The sequence below is a fragment of the Oncorhynchus mykiss genome, chromosome 19 (assembly GCF_013265735.2).
Source record: "Oncorhynchus mykiss isolate Arlee chromosome 19, USDA_OmykA_1.1, whole genome shotgun sequence".
Taxonomy (NCBI): domain Eukaryota; kingdom Metazoa; phylum Chordata; class Actinopteri; order Salmoniformes; family Salmonidae; genus Oncorhynchus; species Oncorhynchus mykiss.
The window spans coordinates 36,175,747-36,200,177 of record NC_048583.1 but is presented as its reverse complement, the minus strand read 5'-3'; the positions used below and the strand labels follow the sequence as shown (position 1 = coordinate 36,200,177).

Sequence of the window (24,431 nt, the reverse complement as noted above, 5' to 3'; positions counted from 1 at the left end):
GCTTTTACAACAGTCTTGAGTTCCCACATATGCTGAGCACTTGCTGCTTTTCCTTCACACTGTGGTCCAACTCATCCCAAACCATCTCAATTGGGTTGAGGTCAGGTGATTGTGGTGGGCAGGTCATCTGATGCAGCACTCAATCACTCTCCTTCTTGGTCAAATAGCCCTTACATTGCCTGGAGGTGTGTTGAAACATTGTCCTGTTGAAAAACAAATGATAGTCCCACTAAGCGTAAACCAGATGGCATTGAGTATCACTGCAGAATGCTGTGGTAGCCATGCTGGTTAAGTGTGCCTTGAATTCTAAATAAAACATTGAAAGTGTCACCATCAAAGAACCCCCACACCATCACACCTCCTTATCCATGCTTCACGGTAGAAATCACACATGCAGAGATCACCCGTTCACCTACTCTGTGTCTCACAAAGACACGGCGGTTGGAACCAAAAATCGCAAATTTGGACTCATCAGACCAAAAGGACAGATTTCCACCGGTCTAATGTCCATTGCAAGTCTCTTCTTATTATTGGTGTCGTTTAGTAGTGGTTTCTTTGCAGTAATTCGATCATGAAGACCTGATTCATGCAGTCTCCTGTGAACAGTTGAGATGTTTCTGTTACTTGAACTCTAAGCATTTATTTGGGCTGCAATAGCTTAGGTTGCTAACTCTAACGAACATATCCTCTGCAGCAGAGGTAACTCTGGGTCTCCCTTTCCTGTGGTCAGCCAGTTTCATCATAACGCTTGATGGTATTTACATCTGCACTTGAAGAAACTTTCAAAGTTCTTGAAATGTTCCGGATTGACTGACCTTCATGTCTTAAAGTCATGATGGACTGTCGTTTCTCTTTGCTTTTTTGAGCTGTTCTTAATATGCCATAATATGAACTTGGTCTTTTACGAAATAGGGCTATCTTCTGTATACCACGCCTACCTTGTCACAACATAACTGATTTGCTCAAATGCATTAAGGAAAGAAATTCCACAATTAACTTTTAACAATTGCATTCCAGGTGACTACCTCATGAAGCTGGTTAAGAGAATGCCAAGAGTGTGCAAAGCTGTCATCAAGGCAAAGGGTGGCTACTCTGAAGAACCTCAAGTATAAAATATATTTTTATAATTTTTTGGGGGTTACTAGATTATTTCATATGTGTTATTTCATAGATGTGATGTCTTCATTATTATTCTACAATGTAGAAAATAGTAAAAATGATGATGTAATGATTAGGTGTGTCCAAACTTTTGACTGGTACTGTAGGTGATCATCATATGAAGCTCTATGTCTCTGTTCTGTAACTAAGATGAAAGTGGAAGTGGTGTTACCTGGATGTCTTACCTGAGCACATTCTAGTGGTGGTGGCCTTGCACAAACTCGTCTTTGCACTGAATACCGTCTGAGTCGGTGAGTGACCTTGTTATTTCAGGTGTGAAACATGCTCACACCTGAAATGAGAGGTAGACAACAATCATATACACTGAGTAACTCTACCTACTGTGCATGTACAGTTGAAGTCGGAAGTTTACATACACCTTAGCCAAATACATTTAAACTCAGGTTTTCACAATTCCTGACATTTAATCTTAGTAACAATTCCATGTCTTAGGTCAGTTAGGATCACACATTTATTTTAGAATGTGAAATGTCAGAATAATAGTAGAGCAAATTATTTATTTCAGCTTTAATTTCTTTCATCACATTCCCAGTGGGTCAGAAGTTTACATACACTCAATTAGTATTTGGTAGTGTTGCCTTTAAATTGTTTAATTTGGGTCAAACGTTTCGGGTAGCCTTCCACAAGCTTCCCACAATAACTTGGGTGTATTTTGGCCCATTCCTCCTGACAGAGCTGGTGTAACTGAGTCAGGTTTGTAAGTCTTCTTGCTCGCACACACTTTTTCAGTTCTGCCCACAAATCTTCTATGTGTTTGAGGTCAGGGCTTTGTGATGGCCACTCCAATACCCTGACTTTGTTGTCCTAAAGCCATTTTGCCACAACTTTGAAAGTATGCTTGGGGTCATTGTCCATTTGGAAGAACCATTTGCGATCAAGCTTTAATTTTCTGACTGATGTCTTGAGATGTTGCTTCAATATATTTACATAATTGTCCTCCTCATGACGCCATCTATTTTGGGAAGTGCACCAGACCCTCCTGCAGCAAAGTACCCCCACAACATGATGCTGCCAACCCTGTGCTTCACGGTTGGGATGGTGTTCTTTGGCTTGCAAGCCTCCCCCTTTTTCCTCCAAACATAACGATGGTCATTATGGCCAGTTTCAGTTTCATCAGACCAGAGGACATTTCTCCAAAAAGTACGATCTTTGTCCCCATGTGCAGTTGCAAACCGTAGTCTGGCTTTTTTTATAGAGGTTTTGGAGCAGTGTCTTCTTCCTTGCTGAGCGGCCTTTCAGGTTATGTCGATATAGGACTCGTTTTACTGTGGATATAGATACTTTTGTACCTGTTTCCTACAGCATCTTCACAAGGTCCTTTGCTGTTGTTCTGGGATTGATTTGCACTTTTCTCACCAAAGTGCGTTCATCTCTAGGAGACAGAATGACGGCTATGTGGTCCCATGGTGTTTATAATTGCGCACTATTGTTTGTACAGATGAACGTGGTACCTTCAGGCATTTGGAAATTGCTCCCAAGGATGAACCAAACTTGTGGAGGTCCACAATTTTTTTCCTGAGGTCTTGGCTGACTTCTTTTGATTTTCCCATGACGTCAAGCAAAGAGGCACTGGGAAATACATCCACAGGTACACCTCCAATTGACTCAAATGATGTCAATTAGCCTATCAGAAGCTTCTAACACCATGACATAATTTTCTGGAATTTTCCAAGCTGTTTAAAGGCACAGTCAACTTAGTGTATGTAAACTTCTGACCCACTGGAATTTTGATACAGTGAATTATAAGTGAAATAATCTGTCTGTAAACAATTGTTGGAAAAATTACTTGTCATGCACAAAGTAGACATCCTAACCGACTTGCCAAAACTAGTTTCTTAATTTTAACAAGACATTTGTGGAGTGGTTGAAACACTTTAATGACTTGGAGTCATTAAAACTCGTTTATGTAAACTTCAGACTTCAGCTGTATATACCCTGGATAACTGATGCTATGTATTGGCCAATGAGAGGCTTTGAAGCCACTGGTCGGCCATATTGGCCCTCCTCAGAAGAAGCAGTCCTCCACAGGAATGAATGGAATTCTACAGTATTTCAATTAAATGTTTTAAGGACAGAAGTACATGCATGTATTTAAGTATGTTTTTGTTGTATTGAGAATAGCATACTTCCTAAAAAATTATACTTTAAGGAAAACATTTAAAAAATGTATTTGCATATTTAGCTCACATAATATATTTGAAAAGTATGCATAAAGGTGTCTGTTATAGAATAAACGTGGCAAAAACAAATGTAGACATTCATTTATTTATTATTGACAATGGTTGGGGAGTGCAAAGATGGAGGCGCAGTGGCTTCAAAACAGTGCCCCATCAGTCATCTAATCTGCGTATGAATCATTGTCACTTACCTTGGATGTTTTATATTTGGGCTTTCTTTTTGTGAGAATAAAGACAATACTGGATCGGAAATCTCACCACAGATTTTCTAAACCATCTTTGACCTCACAGTGGAGTCAATTCCATAACAATACAATACCATTCAAGCCATCAACCATAAAATAAGTGTGCATTACGGGATCAAAGAAATACATTTAGAGAGAACCATAGGCATTTATGAACAGTATTATTTAATGTGTCCACCATTTGATTCTTTAGATAATCATGATTCATATAACAATATACAGAATTATTTTAAAATATTTTGATGATTATTGCTTTACAGTAAAATGCATTGGTTGGATACATCCACTTATAGCAAGACAAATACATTCAAGTTACACACCAATGTCTTAAATTGAAGTTGTTTTCTTAATAACTCCATACCAAAAGGTCTTTATCAATTTGGATGAATGACCTTATGACCCTTCGCTCACAGTGAACCAGGTCACATTTACTCAAGAGGTTGTACATAATTGTGTATGTAACAACAGAAACAAAGAGAGTGTGTGTGTGTGTGTGTGTGTGTGTGTGAGTGCAATGAACAAGTGAATGCATGTGTGTGTTGTGTTCATGCATGCTCTGCAGTGCAGTCAAGTTTGTGGTCACTTCCACTCAAGTTCTCTTTGACAAAGGTAAACAACAGCAGTGGGTATCTAGTGAGATATGACACTGTATGCATACAGAGCTATAATCAACATCAGTATAGTGCAGTGCAGTGTTTACCGACAACATGGATCTGACCCTACAGGAGAGCCTCATCCCCACCTAGTGATAATACATTTTGAAACTTAAAAGATATCAACTATTCCATTCATTTCAAAATGTATTGTTAAAATTACACAATACACATCCCTTAGTTAATATGTAATAACAACAACTAAAACCCATGGCAAAAAAAAATGATTTTGCCATGACATGTTTTAGGAATGGAATAAATGAAGTGAGATTTAAAAGTGAAAGATATGGCCACTTTCTCCAAGACTACTTTTCAAAATGTCCTTGGAGTTCAGAAGAGTTGCACAAGACAAATACAGGTGTAGAGCTCCCATCCCGGCATGGCGCTTGCAACGCCAGGATAGTGGGTCCGATTCCCGGGACCACCCGTATGTAAAGTGTATGCATGCATGACTATGTCGCTTTGGATAAAAGCATCTGCTAAATAGCATATTTTATTATATATTACATAACACAACAGGGTTGAGTTCATTTGTTATTGCACCAGAAACTAGTGTGTGTGTGTGTGTCTGTGCGTGCGTGCGTAAGCATGTGTGAGTATGGAGTAAACATTTGACAAGTGCATGTGTGTTTGTGTGTGCATAAGTGTTTGCTTGTACTTGTATCGTATGAATGCCTTCAGCATCTTCAATAAAACAATTTTTAATGCATAATATGCTGTATCGTCCTTGCCTGGTCCTCTTTTTATTGAGATTGCATACATGTGTTTATATTATATATACCACACACTGCATCCAATGTCTGCTTTTCAACACAGAAAACAGTGACAACACTTTTCAACACCGATACACCACCAACACCCTACACACTCACGACTGACACCGATACAGACTCTACCCTCTGTACCCACAGTAACCTCTGAACTGGTTCGTGTTCATTAGGCACCAAACAGAAGAAAACTGACTGAAACGGGGAGCAACTACTTAAGACTTGTCCTATAAGAAATGTTCCTTTTAGTTTCAAAACGTTTTCCTTTGTGTGCCCTGATGAACACGACCCATAACGAGGTCAAGAAGTCAGTCAAATGGGCAGAGGGCGACTCGACTCGTAGCTGCCAATATTTGGAGGTCGACGGATGGACGAACAGGGTGATGATCCTATCCCATCCCACTAAGCTTCTGCTCTGGGGAGCAATAAATAAACACTGCCTCGCGTCCCATCATGCATTTAGAGAAGACATAATCACAGAGAAAGAGAGAGCCAGGAGGAGGAGAAGGATGATTTGGGGCAGGTTAAGGGGGAGAGAAGGAAGCAGTTTAAAATATCTACGCAGGAACTGCATCCCACCTTGCCCGACTGGCAGAAGAAAAGAAGCACGGGGATCACAACGAGAGGACCTCAGCTTGTGCATGTCGGGTCATATTTACAGAAACACACACACAACATAAATAAGTTTGCCATTGTGCAGCACAGATCCCCATCCATGGTCCCGGTCATGGTCGTATCCTTCCTGGTTTGTGTCACAATAATACTCACTCCCATAGCAACCACAGCCAGTGGCATAGGGATCCACTCTGTTTAGACCACTGGGGGGCAGCAGCAGCTCTTCAGCCCTCTGAGACAGACAGACTGGTGCACAGGGAGGAGAGGGAACTGAACAGAGTACAAGACTTGGCCTTGTTAGGAGCTGAAGATATCAAATACACAATGCATTTTTTTTCTTTTTAAACAAATCAACACGACTCAGGCGTACGAGCCTGGCTCTGGATCCTCCAACAGTATGCCAAAATAAATCCATGCTTTTCCTCAGCCAAAGGGCCCAAGTCCCGTTCCCCGTACACTCAAGCCATCTGTAAAATCCTCATCCACCAAGCACCAAGGGGGACACAGTCTCCCAAGAGGTTTTCTCCTCTCCACAGTGGAGCTGAATACTAATAGACACTCCCCCTCCCTTTCTTGCAATCTCTCACCTACTTCCACTCACACTCAAATACAGAACATGGCATGTCAGTCTTGTCTTGGTCAGCAGTTTCTTGCAGTTGGAGAGTGTCCAGAAACAGAAGAAGCACAGGTTCTCCCCTGGACACGCCACTCCCTGCCAGAGAGAAAGAGGATGCTGCCTTCTCCCTTTCTCTCCTTACTGCACCACACAAAGGAGGAACTAGAACGTTGAACCGTAAAAATATAATATATTATATGCCATATATATACTCTAATTATTTTCACACGAAACATCTAAAGTGCAATATGTTCATGAAATGTATGTTCGTTTTCCTTCCAAAGAAAGACGATAATAGAATAAATCAAAATGGCAATAAATGAAGAATTCATAAATATACGGAGAGGGCTGCTTGGGTCCTTTTCTTTAGTAGGGATGGTTAGATGCCTGACAAAAAAAAACTCCCAGACCGGATGAGATACAAACAGAGGAGGGAAGGTAGTGTCATGGTGGTCCAGGATTATTTTGTAGAGACTAGGAGGGTTTCAACCAGGTGGGTTCTGTTTAGAGGTGAGCTGTGTTTCTTTCCTTCTGATGGTGAAAGAGGGAAAGACAGAATAGCCATCCGTTCCTCTGAGTTAGTAAGGAGAATCCATACGGCTCTGTTCGTATCTCCTCCTCTAATTGACAGCACAAAAGCATGTGTAGGTAGTGTGGTTTGGGGGACAGAGGATATTGTGGATGAATGTAAAGATCTAGGGAACTGTACATTATGGATAGATGGTGAAGGAATGTGAAAGGGGTATAGTAAGGGCAGACAAATACGTCTGGAATGGGGAAGGAGCGTGTAAAATAAGTGTATGTGGAAATGTAAAATTATAGAAATGATTGTGTTAGTTAGCGATTAAGTTTAGATCCAGAGGGCTGTTTGAGTCTATAACTCAGCAGGGACTTCCGTTCTGGTCCAGTGGCCGTCCTACAGCTGCTCCAGACACATGGGCAGATTGACGAAGGTGAAGACGTTGTACTCGATCATGATGGAGAAACACAGGAATATGACGTACATCACCAGCACGTACACACCCAGCTTCAGGTCCAACTTCCAATGATTCACATGGATCCCCAGAACCTGCAGGGCACAGAGGGAGAGAAAACAGTGTCAGAGACAGAGATCATGGGAGAGGGAGAAGAAGGGACAGAGAAACACACAGAGAGAGAGAGAGAGAGAGAGAGAGTGGGAGAGAGAGTGCAAAGTTCAAAACGGAGAAACATCTCATTTAACTCACTGTCAGAAACACAGAGCCAAGAAGCAGCACCACAGAGTAGAGCAGCCCTCTGCTGTTGATCATCACCTATAGAGAGAGAGAGAGAGAGAGAGAGAGAGAGAGAGAGAGAGAGAGAGAGAGAGAGAGAGAGAGAGAGAGGGATGGAGAGAGAGAGAGAGAGAGAGAGGTGGAGAGAGAGAGAGATAAATAATCTGAGGTCTAGATCGAGATCAAGAGGCATGAGGGCAAACAGTTCCTGGATGTGTTTCCTTTACCTCAGAGCCATAGTCCACAGCCATGGTCTGTATCGCCCAGGGGAGCCCCAGTCCCACCAAGATATCAAAGACATTACTACCAATGGTGTTGGAAACCGCCATATCCCCAAGACCTAGAGAGAGATCGAGATTAAGATATGGAAAATCCTGTACAGACCATAAAGTATACTGTACACTGGTACTGTACTCAAAAATGTGAAGATGAGAGAGAGAGAGAGAGAGAGAGAGAGAGAGAGGGGGGAGAGTGGTGCTGTACCTTGACGAGCAACAATAAGGCTGGCGATACAGTCGGGGACACTGGTGCCAGCTGCCAGGAAGGTGATGCCCATAATCACATCAGGGATGCCCAGAGTGTAGCCAATTATGGTGACCTGCGCACACAGTCACACATTTAACAGATTATACAGAAATCTTCCAAATAGCATGCAAAACACATGGTAGCATAGTTCGTAGTATATCCAGCACAGTGTCAAAGCTTGCTAACGACTAGAGGAGAGAGCTTCCCTACCCGATTGGTTATCGTGGAGTCTCGTCACTGACCATTTCTATAAAGTTGGGACTTTTCAACTCCGGTTGCGAAAACAATCAAATTGCTCAGTGTTTCTTTGCGTCACAAAACGACAGTGACACGTAAGCTCTAAAAAATCTCCAACGTGTCTCACCATCCAGACCATGAAGTAGGAGAAGACAGCAATCCACACGGTGGAGAGGAAGAAGGAGAGCATGAAGAAGCGTTCCCAGCGAGGCTTGGCACAGTTTGGCACAGTGAAGTAGAGCAGCAACAGGATGGGCCAGGAGATCAGCCACTTCACCTTCTCCATGCAGCCCCCTGGTGGAGGGAACAAGAAATAGCAGCTTATGTTCCTTACAACCAATGAAGTATGCTAAGGGGCTTAGCGTTCAGTTTGAGTAGGGTGTGAAAGTAGTTTATTGGTGTACCAGCCAATGTAATGGAAGCTATTACACCCATACATGCATGCAGGCACGCATACACCCACCAGGGATGGTGAAGGGTGAGTTCAGGGCTTCTCCCTCCTCTTCCTCTGCAGTCTTGTCCTCTGGTACGGTGCCGTTCTCCAAGGTCTCAGGTTTACCATCAGTGATCACCATGGTTTCGTTGTCCACACCGTTAGACGCCTGCACCAACCTCTGTTGCTGCTCACGTACGCACGCAAACACACGCACACACACACTCAGTGGTAGTAGCAACATCACATACCTGATTTAGTGATTTAGTGGCCCACATGCTATTTAATGGGCTATCTCTTGTAAAGTTTGATGAATATCCCCCAGGATATTTTGACCAATAGAGACACATACAGTGATCATATGATGTGGCAAGTATGACTGAAGCATGCAGGCCACCTATCAAAACTTAAGTGGGCTAGTTATCACTCTAAACTGTACTTCTCTCCTAGCTTTCTACAATAGTAAATCGTTCTAAACTGTACTTCTCTCTAGTAGGCCTAGCTTTCTACAACAGTAAATCATTCTAAACTGTACTTCTCTCTAGTAGGCCTTTCCACAAAAGCATATCGTCTTACACTGTAATTTCTCTCTAATCTCCGATTGGCCAAACATTCTACACTTCTAAGTAAATCACTAACTGAGCTCCTCTCCAATTGGCCTGGCTTCTATACAATGTAAAAAGTCACTTAAAATAACTTTAACCCCTTCTGTAACAACTACATGTTTGGGTTCTGTGTCAAAGCTCCTCAGCCTGACCCACCTGACTGACCCTGTACCCTCTGACCACTAACCCTTGACCCCAGTGACCTCTCCCACCTCATTGATGATGAGGCGGCTGGCCATGCGGAGGCGTGTCTTGGGGCCAAAATGGTTGGTGATCATGATGCGCAGGCCGGCGTCTGGGAAACTGTAGTTAGGAGGGCTGGAGTTGATCATCTCATCCACCATCACCACAGAGCCACGACTGTACATCTTAGTGGGCTTCACTGGAGACACAGAGATGGTGAGACAGCATAGACGGATGCATAAAGTAACTTTGGACTAACTCTACACACCAAGCACCAGAAGAAGAAGCTGCAGCAGAAGAAAAATAATAAGAAGAAGCTGCAGCAGAAGAAAAATAAGAAGAAGAAAAAGAAGAAGCTGCAGAAGAAGAAAAAGAAGAAGAAGCAGCAGCAGAAAAAGAAGAAGAAGAAAAAGAAGAAGCTGCAGAAGAAGAAAAAGAAGAAGAAGCAGCAGCAGAAGAAGAAGGTGCAGAAAAAGAAGCTGCAGAAGAAGAAAAAAGAAGAAGAAAAAGAAGAAGCTGCAGCAGAAAAAAAAGAAGAAGAAAAAGAAGAAGCTGCAGAAGAAGAAGCTGCAGCAGAAGAAGAAGGTGCAGAAGAAGAAGCTGCAGCAGAAGAAAAAAGAAGAAGAAAAAGAAGAAGCTGCAGCAGAAAAAAAAGAAGAAGAAAAAGAAGAAGCTGCAGAAGAAGAAAAAGAAGAAGAAGCAGCAGCAGAAGAAGAAGGTGCAGAAAAAGAAGCTGCAGAAGAAGAAGAAGCTGCAGCAGAAGAAAAAAGAAGAAGAAAAAGAAGAAGCTGCAGCAGAAAAAAAGAAGAAGAAGCAGCAGCAGAAGAAGAAGCTGCAGCAGAAGAAAAAAGAAGAAGAAAAAGAAGAAGCTGCAGAAGAAGAAAAAGAAGAAGAAGCAGCAGCAGAAGAAGAAGGTGCAGAAAAAGAAGCTGCAGAAGAAGAAAAATAATAATAAGAAGAAGCTGCAGAAGAAGAAAAAGAAAAAGAAGAAGCTGCAGAAGATGAAAATGAAGATGAAAATGAAGAAAAAGAAGAAGCTGTAGAAGAAGAAGAAGAAGAGGCAGCTGCTGCAGCAGAGGCAGCAGCAGAAGAAGCATTACACAACCACAAGGTAGGTACCCACATTGGCACACATGCCTAATACACCCACATGCCAGACCAGCAAACTCCCTCTCTCTCATTCACACCCACACATGAAAACACACAAATGCACGGACGTGCATACACACACACACACACACACACACTCACATACCAGCCCGAATGATACTGTATGTCAGGAGGTACAAATAAAGTGGTGGCGTGACAGCAGCAGAGTGAGCCCCAATGGGCCCAGTTCAAGGCCCATTGAAGACGTTGTCAGAGGGGATCACACCTTCAGTGTGTGTGCGTGTGCGTGTGCGTGTGTGTGTGTGTGTGCGTGTGTGTGTGTGTGTGACAAACAATAAAACCTCACAAATCACCACCCCCAAGGTGCAGGGGAGTGAGCCAACTGCCAGGACACAGTTTTTTCTTTCAATATTCACACACACTTGTATAGTAGAGACGCACACTCACACAGAGGCAAGCACACACAGGGACACACACACATCATACACACAGGCACGCAGACATACAAATGCCTGCGCAGCTACGCACCAACACCAACTCGCACACCCTTACACATATACGTACGTCAGTGTAGGCTGGTGGGAAGAGCTATAGGAGGACGGGCTCATTGTAATGGCTGGAATGGAATGAATGGAACGGTATCAAACACATGACAGGTATGGAAACCACATGTTTGACTCAGTTCCATTGATTCCATTCCAGCCATTACAATGAGCCTGTCCTCCTATAGCTCCTCCCACCAGCCTCCACTGATGTACATGTTGTGACTGGAATAATGGACTGTACTTGACACAGTAGAAGAGGGCGAGACACAGAACTGCATAGCACACCACATCACTACACAGCACAGCAGCATATGTCACCAGCTCACAGACCAGGTCACAGCAGGCAGGTAGGTTTAGTAAGGCTAAACAGACAGGCTTTGCTACAGTAGCGACAGGGTTGCCACACGGCAGCACCACTTCAGCTTGAGTCTACTAGACAGGAGAGGAGAACTCTGAAATACAGCACAGCCTCTATCACTGAGAGAAGATCAGCCACTCGGAGAGAAAGACACAAAGTCTAAACTGGAGTAAAATAGAAGATATCAGAGCTGTGAGTTTACAAAGAGGAATGAAGATAGTGGAGGAGATAGTGGACAGGACTGTTGACAATGTTAAACCAGATTGGAAGAGCCAGGAGTAGAAGCTCAGAGTAGTTTCTAGGTTTGCCAGGGCAGCCAGATACAGTAGAGTAGTTGTTCTGCTAGAAGGCCAGTCAGAGTGGCAGAGGGTTGGCTGAGAGGTGACCATAAAGCCTGTCTGGTTACCTTTACCTGGAGAGAGTAACGGCTTGGACGGATCATCCCACATGTAACTGTCATAACAAGCATTACCATCCTCCAGCTCGCTGCTGATCACTGTGTTACCATTGGCCAAGCTCTTGTCTTCCTTCCCTGTGAAATAGTTCTGGATGCTGGTGTTAAATCTGATGCGAGAAAAGGTTTACATCGTCAGTTGAGAGTTGAGAGTTTATACACAGTACATTATACTCAACTTATGTTATATACAATATGTGGATTGTTCTATTTGTAGCGTGTGCTCAGGTGTGTGTGTGTGTGTGTGTGTGTGTCTGTGTGTGTGCGTGTGTGTGTGTGTGTGTGTGTGTGAGAGGCGGGAAGGAACAGGTCCCAGTGGAACTCACTTCATGATCAGAATGTACCCAAAGTACATCAGTACTAGCACTAAGCTCTCCCACCTGCAGAGACAGACAGAGAAGAGTCAGAATGTCCGCAGGCACACACACACCCACCTACCCACCCACACATACACACACAAACCTTCTGCTGAGACACAAGGAAACACACAGGGTACTCACCACACTATCTTCTCATCGTAAATGACCTAAGAAAATGAAACAGGGAAACAATTCTTACACTAACGTCCATACTTTCAAGGGGAAAGAGCATCAACTTTACTTTTCTTCTAAAGAAACTCAAACTTAGACAAACTTGTCGTCGAAATGCATCAAGGGTGCAGTTACTGTCACAGACAGATGGCTATGAGAAAGTAGCACAAAGAACAGTTCCTATACTGTTTACATTAAAAGCAATGACAGTATGAAGTGCTGTCTAGAGTTTCTAAAGAGTCTCTCTCTCTCTCTCTCTCTCTCTCTCTCTCTCTCTCTCTCTCTCTCTCAGAGCAGAGGAATGTTCTGTCTATCGGCCCGCTGGGTCTCTGTCTCTCAGTGAGCCCAGTGGGCTAGGCAGTAAATGAAGGTTAAAAGGCCACTAGAGGCTCTCTGAATGGCCTCATTATGTAAAGTATGATAGTGTGAAAGGGTATGCCGTGTATTCAATACAGAGGTCGTATTTATGAAGTGTCTCAGAGTAGGAGCTCTGACGTAGGATCAGTTATGCCAATTAGATCACAATGAATAGGATTACATGGGCATATGGGACCTGATCCTTGATCAGCACTCCAAACTGAGATGCTCCCCAGTTCCCATTATTACAGAGAACCCCAGACACACACACACACACACACACACACACACAAGCAGCTGCGAGAACAATCTCCTCCCCACAACCCTCTATGAGCTCAGTGGCGTAGACAGTCTGAATGGCCTCATTATGTAAAGTAGACTAGGGATGAGATGATCAGTTACTCACTGCAATCAATGCCAACACAGACAGGGTGTAGTAGAGCGAGTCACGGAACACTGCAAACTTAGTCAGGTATACTACCTGGAAGAGAGAGAGAGACCGAGACAAAGGGAACAGAGAAGGAAAGAGAGTGAGAGCGAAAGAGAGGAGAGGAAAGACAGAATGAGACAAAAGGAAGAGAGATGGAGAAGAGAGGAGAGAGAGAAAGAAAGAGCGAGAGAGGGGGGAGAGTGTCACGGATCCCTCCGGAACTTTCATTACACACACCTGTCCCCTATTCCCACTGATTAGTATTTGTATAAGTGTGCCCTTTGGTTTCCATTGGGCTTTCGATTATTGTTACATTATCCGTTGGTGCATGTGAGTACCTGTGCTGTGTGTTTTGGCTTTCGTGCCATTGTGGATTGCGCAGATGATTACGGGTCTTATCCCGTGTGATAATCATTGTGCGAGTGTGTTATTTATTCGAGGTACTCCTCGCTCTTTTGTTTTGGCTTCCTACCCTGTTTTGTTACATGTTTGTTTAATCTTCGTCCCCGTGCCTTTACACACCACGCCGTAATTTGGGTTTAATTGAAACCCCTATTACGTATTCCTGCGCCTGTCTCTCAATCCCTCATACCAACGTGACACAGGGTTGTGTTCCTCGCCAGAAACTTGTGAAGAACAATGTAAAGGAAGATATTTTGTTTGACAGAATTTTATAATTTGATGAATTATTGTGCAAATTCTTCCTAGGGATACATTTTTTCATTCAATTTTGATTTGCATACAATGATGACAGCCTGGCAAGCAGTGTTAATTTGTTTGGCACAAATAGGCCTTGAGGCCTTGTCCATTTTTTTTATTTTAATAAAGACAATTCAATTAAGAATTATGTCTTGGCCAACTTTTAATTTCCTTAATAAGAGAAAAACTAGAAAAATCAAGATACATATCGTGAATCGTCCAAACCTCTGTATGTAGATATTACTTTTAGGCCATATCGCCCAGCCCTAGTTAGAACCCATGTATATTAGTTAATATACCTCACCAAACTACATAAATATATGTTAGTGTCCATTATCTGCTACCTACACTTTGAATTGAGGCCAAAAAGCAATGTTTAAAAAAAATACATTTTTGTAATATAGCTCATTTTGAATTTGTGGCTGTGGAAACTAGTGACAAGTAGTGACAACTAGTGACAGGATTGTGCTCGCTTGTCCTGTCAAAAGCAGTTGAGAGTCTTTTAGGCTGCAGGCAGCACTTTAAATGCAACCAGACCTGTAAAGGCTTTTTGCTGCACAGCGGTTATCAGACAAAACACGGCTTAAAAACATGATGACATAATCCTGGCAGTTTATGTTGTGTTTGGCAACAACAAAAAAATATAATGTGGGCATCTGCTGGTACACAAAAGGAAGCAAAACTAAATGTGTGTAATACAGTAGGCGGGTCATTCCACTAAAAGAGGGCCTTTTGCATCCCTTTGATATTTTAAGTGGAAATTGTGCACCAATATTGCATTTTAAAAGCCTGATATATTAAATGAAGTGCCCTTTAATATAGACCACATGGATTACTCAATCAATCGTGCCAACATTTTGACATGTCCCTCCGTCAACCCTGTGTCAACTTCCAGAAGATTTTAACCCACTTAACCCCCAAATTTCCCTATCATTGTAAAGCCTTAGTTATGTCGTTGATTTGAGGTGATTAGTGGTTAATTTACATCTGAAGGGAACTCTTGTTTCACTATGGTAAAACTATATTTTTTTTAAGAAACATTCAACATCCAATAGTAAAATCATAGAGTAAAAGCAGATATATTGGTTCTACTCCTTTTGGCCACTTTCTGGTGTTTTGTGGCAGAAAACTGAGTGGGTCGAGTAACACACATCAACACTGTTACCCATAGATACAAAGGCTAGAAATGTTTTAACAATCAAATAATTGTGAAGCAAGCGTTCAATTGCCCATCCCTTTTGTACACAACAAGCTTCCATTCCACTTATCACAAGCGGATTCATTGCTGATTTAAGAAGAAACTGTCAACCCTGTTACTGTCAACCTTGTTGTTACCTTGTAACAACCTTGTTATTTGTTATTTAACCTCTTGAGATGTGAAAACATGTTTTTTTATGAAGTTGAACATGTGCTCTTTATGACAGAGTGTTACAATTAGGTGAAATCCCAAACAAATTTGACCAAGTTACACTTTTCAAAATGCACCAAATTGGTGGAACATACATACACATCTAATACTGAATGAGTTATTTGGGGCATAAAATGGCCCCATTGACACAATGGTCCCATTCTGGCAGTGTGCAACAATAGACTGAGGCACATGGGGGTCACACACGCACGCACACACCTGTCCAGCGAAGATTCCACACACACACATACACGCACACGCACACACCTGTCCAGCGAAGATTCCGCACACACCGATGATGCATAGAATGTTGAACACCGCTGAGCCCACTATGGTTCCAACACCCACGTCTCCATGAGTGATGAAGACACCTTCAGGAAAGAAGGAGAAAGAGAGAAGGGGAGGAGAGAGAGAGAGAGGGAAAGACAGAGAAGGGGAGGAGAGAGAGAGAGAGGGAAAGACAGAGGAGAGAGAGAGAGAGGGGGAAAGACAGAGAAGGAGAGGAGAGAGAGAGAGAGGGGGAAAGACAGAAGGAGAGGAGAGAGAGAGAGAGGGGGAAAGACAGAAAAGGAGAGATTAAGAGAGTGGTAAAGAGAGAGGCAGTTATCTCCCAAATGTGATCACCTCTTAACAACATTGACCTGAAACCTATATACCAACGTAGTGCATTGAACATTCAATCTACATACTACTGAATGCATTTCACCTACTTGTAGGTGAGCATGTTTGCACTTGTACAGTATGTACTGTGAGTGTGCTAGTGTGAGAGAGTATGAGCCCATCTCACCTATAATTGAAGCGAACAGCTCTGGTGCTGAGCTGCCAGCAGCCATGAAAGTAGCTCCTGCCACATCTTCACTTAGGTCCAGTTTCTGACAGACACACCGAGAGAGAAAGCACAATCTCACACTGAAGCCTCATGCATCAAATATCGACACACAAACACATCACATCGACACGTCAATAACGTAGGGAGAGGAAGGAGGTTGATGGCCTAGAGGAGATTGCTATTGAGAGCTCAATTCACCCACCTCACAGATCTTCTCCAATGACGTCACAAAGTAGTCATCACAGACGATGGCCAAGGCCAGAAACATGTAGAGGGCCTGAGAGAGCAAGAGAGAGAGAGATAGGGGGGTAGAAAAGGGAGCGAGATAGACAGAGAGGTAGAACAAGAAAAAATAGAGATGAGAGAAGAGTGGAGAGGGTTAAAGAGGAAATTGTGCTGTGCACAGTGAACACTACTATACAACATCACTGAGTTAGAATAGACACAATTACGTCAGCAACTGTACACACATCCTGCTATTCTCTATCCTGCCCTCAGAAAGTTGTCTTTCCCCCCCAAAGAAAAAGAAGAGTCAACTGAGGCTGCATGTTTGATGTGCCTTTTGTTGTGTAAGGAAGCGACGACAGGCTCTGCCCAGAGGGCGCTGGGGCTGGGTACAAACCAACCCATGTTGTTCACAGCACTTCCCAGGACATCACCGGACAGGAAGATAACAGGTCACAAACAATGACACAGAATATTTTTAAAAAAAGGTCCATCACAGAGCCCCACCACTTCTATCCCAGATGAAGACGACAGGACTGAAGATAACATACTGCCTAGTAGTGCCTACGGACCAGTACATCCCAGCAGGGTCATCTTTTTGTAAAGACATGTGCGCACGGATGGACACATATGTAAGCTAGAAACATGCACGCATATATGCACATACACACACAGTCAACGACACACGCCTGATTTACTGAACCACATGGTGTTAAACACACACACACACACACACACACACACACACACACACACACACACACACACACATCAATCTCCTACCGCAAATATGTGCAGCAGGACAGCTCCTCTGGTGCGCTGGTAGGTGGTGAAGACATCCTCAGGGAACTCATTGATGGCTGAAAGAAAACAAAGACATCTCCAAAGTCATGGGTTGGTCTTACAACACCACAAATAGTGAAACAATAAATAAATACTGAATAAATAACTTGGGCATAAAATGGATCTGAAAAACAACAACAAGTAATCAACTTAATGTAAAAAATTGTAGGGCTATTTTGTCTGCAACAGGTCTGAATCAGGCATTTTGAGACTTTATAGAGTTATCCAACGATATTTGTGCTTTGATCACACTCAATGTCCTGCCTCAAAGAGCGAGAAGAGTCTGAAGGTCCTGCCTCTTTGAATCACACATTAGGAATGTGACCAAAATAGCTTTTTACCACCTGAGGAACATTGCCAAGGTGCGGCCATTTCTCTCTCCGGCTGATACAGAGAGACGCATCAATGCTTTTATTACAAGCAGGCTTGACTACTGTAATTCTCTCCTGTCTGGTCCACCCGAGAAAGCCATTGGTCAAACATACAGAATGCTGCAGCACGGGTATTGACCAAGACCTGACGGAGAGAACACATTACACCGGTTTTAAGTGTCTGCACTGGCTTGCCTGTGAGTTTTAGAATACATTTTAAGATTATTTTATTGGTTTTTAAATCAATCCATGTTTATGCACCCCAATACATGTCAGACATGCTTTTTAGTTACGTAACCAGTAGGTCCCTCAGGTCCTCTGGCACAGGCCTTTTAACTATCCCAACGTTTAGGACCAAGGAGAGAGAGACAGCCTTTAGTTACTATGCCCCCATCCTCTGGAATAGCCTGCCAGAGAACCTAACGGGCATGATACGCTAGCACATGATGCCGTTTTATGAAAATTGCGATTTAGCAAGCTAGCTTTATGCTTTATGGATGTTGCGGCATGAGTCTGAAATTGTAATTCTGGTTGTTTAATGTTTTAGGGACTCCTGAAACAACCAGCAAACCAGGCTGTCGTCTTGTGAAACAGTGGATGTAAAGAATCTAGCTAAAACATTTACTGCAAATTGAATGTACAATTTTGTAAGCTTGCCTTGCTGATATTTGCCATGCAATGGTGATAGATGAAATAACGTACCTAGCTATGCTCTTGCTTATTGTGCAGTGGATGATTAAAATCCCTGTATGCCTATGGATGTGTAGCTAGCTGTCTAGCAGATCTGTGTATGGACCCAAACGTTTAGTATACATATTAGTTCACAACCTAGCTATGAACCTCAGCTATCATAGCCAGTTGTATCAACTTCAAAACAGTCTGAATGACATTAATGACCATGGATTGAGTAGAATATAATATAACTTTGTGCCAAGGATGCAAGTCGTAACCATGTAGTTATTACCATGATGAGATCCCCACATTGTGGCCTGTACATGTAATATATTCACTGATCATGTACTCTACCTTGGCAAATAAAGGTGCAGTTCAGGTATGAATGTCTTGGAGATTATTTTTCAGTCATATCCAGTACCAGGAGTATCACATTCCAGCCTTTGTATGATGCTGTGTCTGCATGTGAACTCAGCAAAAAAAGAAACGTCCTCTCACTGTCAACTGCGTTTATTTTCAGCAAACTTAACATGTGTAAATATTTGTATGAACATAACCAAATTCAACAACTGAGACATAAACTGAACAAGTTCCACAGACATGTGTCCCTGAACAAAGGGGGGGGGGGGGGGGGGGTCAAAAATCAAAAGTAACAGTCAGTATCCGGTGTGGCCACCAGCTCCATTAAGTTTTGCAGTGCATCTCCTCCTCATGGACTGCACCAGATTTGCCAGTTCTTGCTGTGAGATGTTACCCCACTCTTCCACCAAGGCACCGGCAAGTTCTCTGACATTTCTGGGGGGAATGGCCCTAACCCTCATCCTCCGATCCAACAGGTCCCAGACGTGCTCAATGGGTTTGAGATCCGGGCTCTGTGCTGGTCATGGCAGAACACCTACATTCCTGTCCTGCATGAAATCACGCACAGAATGAGCAGTATGGCTGGTGGCATTGTCATTAGAGGTCGACCGATTAATCGAAATGGCCGATTAATTAGGGCATATTTCAAGTTTTCATAACAATCGGAAATCTGTATTTTTGGACACTGATTTGGCTGTTTGTTTTTTTTTACACCTTTATTTATCCTTTATTTAACTAGGCAAGTCAGTTAAGAACACATTCTTATTTTCAATGACGGCCTAGGAACGGTGGGTTAACTGCCTTGTTCAGGGGCAGAATGACAGATTTTTACCTTGTCAGCTCGGGGATTCAATCTTGCAACCTTACAGTTAAGCCAAGGTAAGTTGCTAGCTAGCATTAAACTTATCTTATAAAAAACAATCAATCATAATCACTAGTTAACTACACATGGTTGATGATATTACTAGTTTATCTAGCGTGTCCTGCGTTGCATATAATCGATGCGGTGCGTGTTCGCGAAAAAGGACTGTCTTGCTCAAATGTGTACCTAACCATAAACATCGATGCCTTTCTTAAAATCAATACACATGTATATATTTTTAAACCTGCATATTTAGTTAATATTGCCTGCTAACCTGGCTCGTTGCGAACTCTGTTAAGACTATTTCTTCCTAACAAAGACAGCCAACTTCGCCAAACGGGGGATGATTTAACAAAAGCACACTTGCGAAAAAAAGCACAATCGTTGCACGACTGTACCCAACCATAAACCATAAACATCAATGCCTTTCTTAAAATGAATACACAGAAGTATATATTTTTAAACCTGCATATTTTGCTAAAACAAATCCAGGTTAGCAGGCAATATTAACCAGGTGAAATTGTGACTTCTCTTGCGTTCATTGCACGCAGAGTCAGTGTATATGCAACAGTTTGGGCCGCCTAATTTTACATAATTATGACATAACATTGAAGGTTGTGCAATGTAACAGGAAAATTTAGACTTATGGATGCCACCCGTTAGATAAAATACGGAGCGGTTCCGTATTTCACTGAAAGAATAAACGTCTAGTTTTCGAGATGATAGTTTCCGGATTCGATTCGATTAATGACCTAAGGCTCGTATTTCTGTGTGTTATTATGTTATAATTAAGTCTATGATTTGAGAGAGCAGTATGACTGAGCGATGGTGAGCATTCATTCAAACAGCACTTTCGTGCGTTTTGCCAGCAGCTCGTCCCTGTGCTTCAAGCATTGAGCTGTTTATGACTTCAAGCCTATCAACTCCCGAGATTAGGCTGGTGTAACCGATGTTAAATGGCTAGCTAGTTAGCGGGGTGCGCGCTAATAGCGTTTCAAACGGCGCTCTGAGACTAGTTGAGAGTAGTTGTTCCCCTTGCTCTGCAAGGGCCGCGGCTTTTGTGGAGAGATGGGTAACGCTGCTTCTAGGGTGGCTGTTGTCGATGTGTTCCTGGTTCGAGCCCAGGTAGGGGCGAGGAGAGGGACGGAAGCTATACTGTTACACTGGCAATACTAAAGTGCATATAAGAACATCCAATAGTCAAAGGTATATGAAATACAAATCGTATAGAGAGAAATTGTCCTATAATTCCTATAATAACTACAACCTAAAACTTCTTACCTGGGAATATTGAAGACTCAGGTTAAAAGGAACCACCAGCTTTCATATGTTCTCATGTTCTGAGCAAGGAACTTAAACGTTAGCTTTTTTACATGGCACATATTGCACTTTTACTTTCTTCTCCAACACTTTGTTTTTGCATTATTTAAACCAAATTGAACATGTTTCATTTTATTTGAGGCTAAATAGATTTTATTGATGTATTCTATTAAGTTAAAATAAGTGTTCGTTCAGTATTGTTGTAATTGTCATTATTACAAAAAATAAATAAATAAACGGCTGATTAATCGGTATCGGCTTTTTTTTGGTCCTCCAATAATCGGTATCTGTATCGGCGCTGAAAAATCACAATCGGTCGACCTCTAATTGTCATGCTGGATGGTCATGTCAGGATGAGCCTGCAGAAAGGGTACCACATGAGGGAGGAGGATGTCTTCCCTGTAATGCACAGCGTTGAGATTGCCTGCAATGACAACAAGCTCAGTCTGATGATGCTGTGACACACCACCCCAGACCATGACGGACCCTCCACCTCCAAATCGATCCCGCTTCAGAGAACAGGCCTCGGTGTAACGCTCATTGCTTCGACGATAAACGTGAATCCGACCATCACCCCCGGTGAGACAAAACCCCAACTCGTCAGTGAAGAGCACTTTTTGCCGGTCCTGTCTGGTCCAGTGACGGTGGGTTTGTGCCGATAGGCAACGTTGTTGCTGGTGATGTCTGGTGAGGACCTGCCTTTACAACATGGCCTACAAGCCCTCAGTCCAACCTCTCTCAGCCTATTGCGGACAGTCTTAGCACTGACGGAGGGATTGTGCATTCATGGTGTAACTCGGGCAGTTGTTGTTGCCATCCTGTACCTGTCTGCAAGGTGTGATGGTCGGATGTACCGATCCTGTGCAGGTGTTGTTACACATGGTCTGCCACTGCGAGGATGATCAGCTGTCCGTCCTGACTCCCTGTAGTGCTGTATTAGGCGTCTCACAGTACAGACATTGTAATTTATTGCCCTGGCCACATCTGCAGTCCTCATGCCTCCTTGCAGCATGCCTAAGGCACTTTCACGCAGATGAGCAGGGACCCTGGGCATCTGTCTTTTGGTGTTTTTCAGAGTCAGTAGAAAGGCCTCTTTAGTGTCCTAACTTTTCATAACTGTGGCCTTAATTGCCTACTGTCTGTAAGCTGTTAGTGTCTTAACGACCGTTCGACAGGTGAATGTTCATTAATTGTTTATGGTTCATTGAACAAGCATGGGAAACAGTGTTTAAACCCTTTACAATGAAGATCTGTGAAGTTATTTGGATTTTTACGAATTATCTTTGAAAGACAGGGTCCTGAAAAAGGGACGTTTCTTTTTTTGCTGAGTTTATGTATTACAATTATACACTTCAACAGTGTTTACCAACTAGTTACTAACTAGTTTACTAACTAGTTAAAGGCTGATTTGTAATTCATATATACAGAAATAAAAATGTAAAAACAGTACACTACACTTCCTACGCATCTGTCACGTCCTGACCTTAGTTCCTTTTGTATGTTTCTATTTTAGGTTGGTCAGGGCGTGAGTTGGGGTGGGCATTCGATGTTTTTGGTTTATGTTTGGTATTTCTATGTGTTTGGCCTGGTATGGTTCCCAATCAGAGGCAGCTGTCAATCGTTGTCTCTGATTGAGAACCATACTTAGGTAGCCTGTTTTCCCACTCTTGTTTGTGGGTGGTTAATTTCTGTTTAGTGTCTGTTCACCTGGCAGAACCTTTTCGTTTTCTCTTCGTTGTTATTTTGTGTAGTGTTCAGTTTTTCAAGTAAAATATGATGAACACTTACCACGCTGCATATTGGTCCGATCCTTCTTACTCTTCCTCAGACGAAGAGGAGATTCGTTACAGCATCATGTAAAAACTCTAAAACCGGTTCATCTCAAGACTGCTTCGATCACGTGGATTCCGCATTGCGTCCAACAACAACATTGACAAATATGCTGATTCGGTGAGCGAGTTCATTAGAAAGTGCATCGGCGATGTCGTATCCACAGCAACTATTAAAACATTCCCAAACCAGAAACCGTGGATTGATGGCAGCATTCGCCCGAAACTGAAAGCGCGAACCACTGCTTTTAACCAGGTTGAAGGTGACCGGAAACATGACCGAATACAAACAGTGTAGCTATTCCCTCCGCAAGGCAATCAAACAAGCTAAGCGTCAGGATAGAGACAAAGTAGAGTTGCAATTCAACGGCTCAGACACACGAGGTATGTGGCAGGGTCTACAGTCAATCACGGATTACAAACAGAAAACCAGCCCCGTTTAACACCATAGTACCCTCCAAACTCGTCATCAAGCTCGAGACCCTGCGTCTCGACCCCGCCCTGTGCAACTGGGTACTGGACTTCCTGACGGGCCACCCCAGGTGGTGAGGGTAGGTAACAACATCTCCAACCTGCTGATCCTCAACACTGGGGACCCACAAGGGTGCGTTCTGAGCCCTCTCATGTACTTCCTGTTCACCCACGACTGCGTGGCCATGCACGCCTCCAACTCAATCATCAAGTTTGCGGACGACACTACAGTGGTAGGCTTGATTACCAACAACGACGAGACGGCCTACAGGGAGGAGGTGAGTCCCCTCGGAGTGTGGTGTCAGGAAAATAACCTCAACGTCAACAAAACAAAGGAGATGATCGTGGACTTCAGGAAACAGTAGAGGGAGCACCCCCCTATCCACATCGACGGGACAGTAGTGGAGAGGGTAGTAAGTTAAGTTCCTCGGCGTACACATCACGGACAAACTGAATTGGTCCATCCACACAGACAGCGTTGTGAAGAAGGCGCAGCAGCACCTCTTCAACCTCAGGAGGCTGAAGAAATTCGGCTTGTCACCAAAAGCACTCACAAACTTCTACAGATGCACAATCGAGAGCATCCTGTCGGGCTGTACCACCGCCTGGTACAGCAACTGCTCCGCCCACAACCGTAAGGCTCTCCAGAGGGTAGTGAGGTTTGCACAACGCATCACCAGGGGCAAACTACCTGCCCTCCAGGACACCTATACCACCTGATGTCACAGGAAGGCCATAAAGATCATCAAGGACAACAACCACCCGAGCCACTGCCTGTTCACCCCGCTATCATCCAGAAGGCGAGGTCAGTACAGGTGCATCAAAGCAGGGACCGAGAGACTGAAAAACAGCTTCTATCTCAAGGCCATCAGACTGTTAAACAGCCACCACTAACATTCAGTGGCTGCTGCCAACATACTGACTCAACTCCAGCTCACTTTAATAATGGAAATTGATGGGAAAAAATGTATCACTTTAAACAATGCCACTTAATATAATGTTTACATACCCTACATTACTCATCTCATATGTATATACTGTACTCTATATCATCTACTGCATCTTGCCATCTTTATGTAATATACGTATCACCAGCCACTTAAACTATACCACTTTTATGTTTACATACCCTACATTACTCATCTCATATGTATATACTGTACTCGATACCATCTACTGCATCTTGCATATGCCGTTCTGTACCATCACTCATTCATATATATCTTTATGTACATATTCTTTATCCCTTTACACTTGTATAAGGTATAAG

At 43.0% G+C, this 24,431-nt stretch overlaps 1 protein-coding gene across 3 annotated transcripts in view; it reads right to left on the bottom strand.

Moving 5' to 3' along the window:
* Positions 1-3,745: 3,745 nt before the first annotated feature.
* The window catches only part of LOC110497740 (sodium/potassium/calcium exchanger 4), a 60,055-nt gene continuing 39,369 nt past the window's right edge, over positions 3,746-24,431 (bottom strand). The window contains exons 3-17 of one of the 3 annotated variants that reach the window (XM_036954716.1): positions 17,217-17,293; positions 16,411-16,485; positions 16,167-16,251; positions 15,647-15,750; positions 13,249-13,323; positions 12,456-12,481; positions 12,282-12,335; positions 11,908-12,065; positions 9,518-9,687; positions 8,731-8,887; positions 8,395-8,561; positions 7,989-8,103; positions 7,733-7,845; positions 7,479-7,544; positions 3,746-7,321 (exon numbers count right to left, since the gene is read on the bottom strand). In XM_036954716.1, coding sequence (XP_036810611.1) covers positions 7,169-7,321; positions 7,479-7,544; positions 7,733-7,845; positions 7,989-8,103; positions 8,395-8,561; positions 8,731-8,887; positions 9,518-9,687; positions 11,908-12,065; positions 12,282-12,335; positions 12,456-12,481; positions 13,249-13,323; positions 15,647-15,750; positions 16,167-16,251; positions 16,411-16,485; positions 17,217-17,293 — 1,595 coding nt within the window. In that variant the 3' untranslated portion in view covers positions 3,746-7,168. The remainder of the gene's footprint in view (positions 7,322-7,478; positions 7,545-7,732; positions 7,846-7,988; positions 8,104-8,394; positions 8,562-8,730; positions 8,888-9,517; positions 9,688-11,907; positions 12,066-12,281; positions 12,336-12,455; positions 12,482-13,248; positions 13,324-15,646; positions 15,751-16,166; positions 16,252-16,410; positions 16,486-17,216; positions 17,294-24,431) is intronic. The other 2 variants (XM_036954717.1, XM_021574066.2) reach the window with 2 other exon arrangements.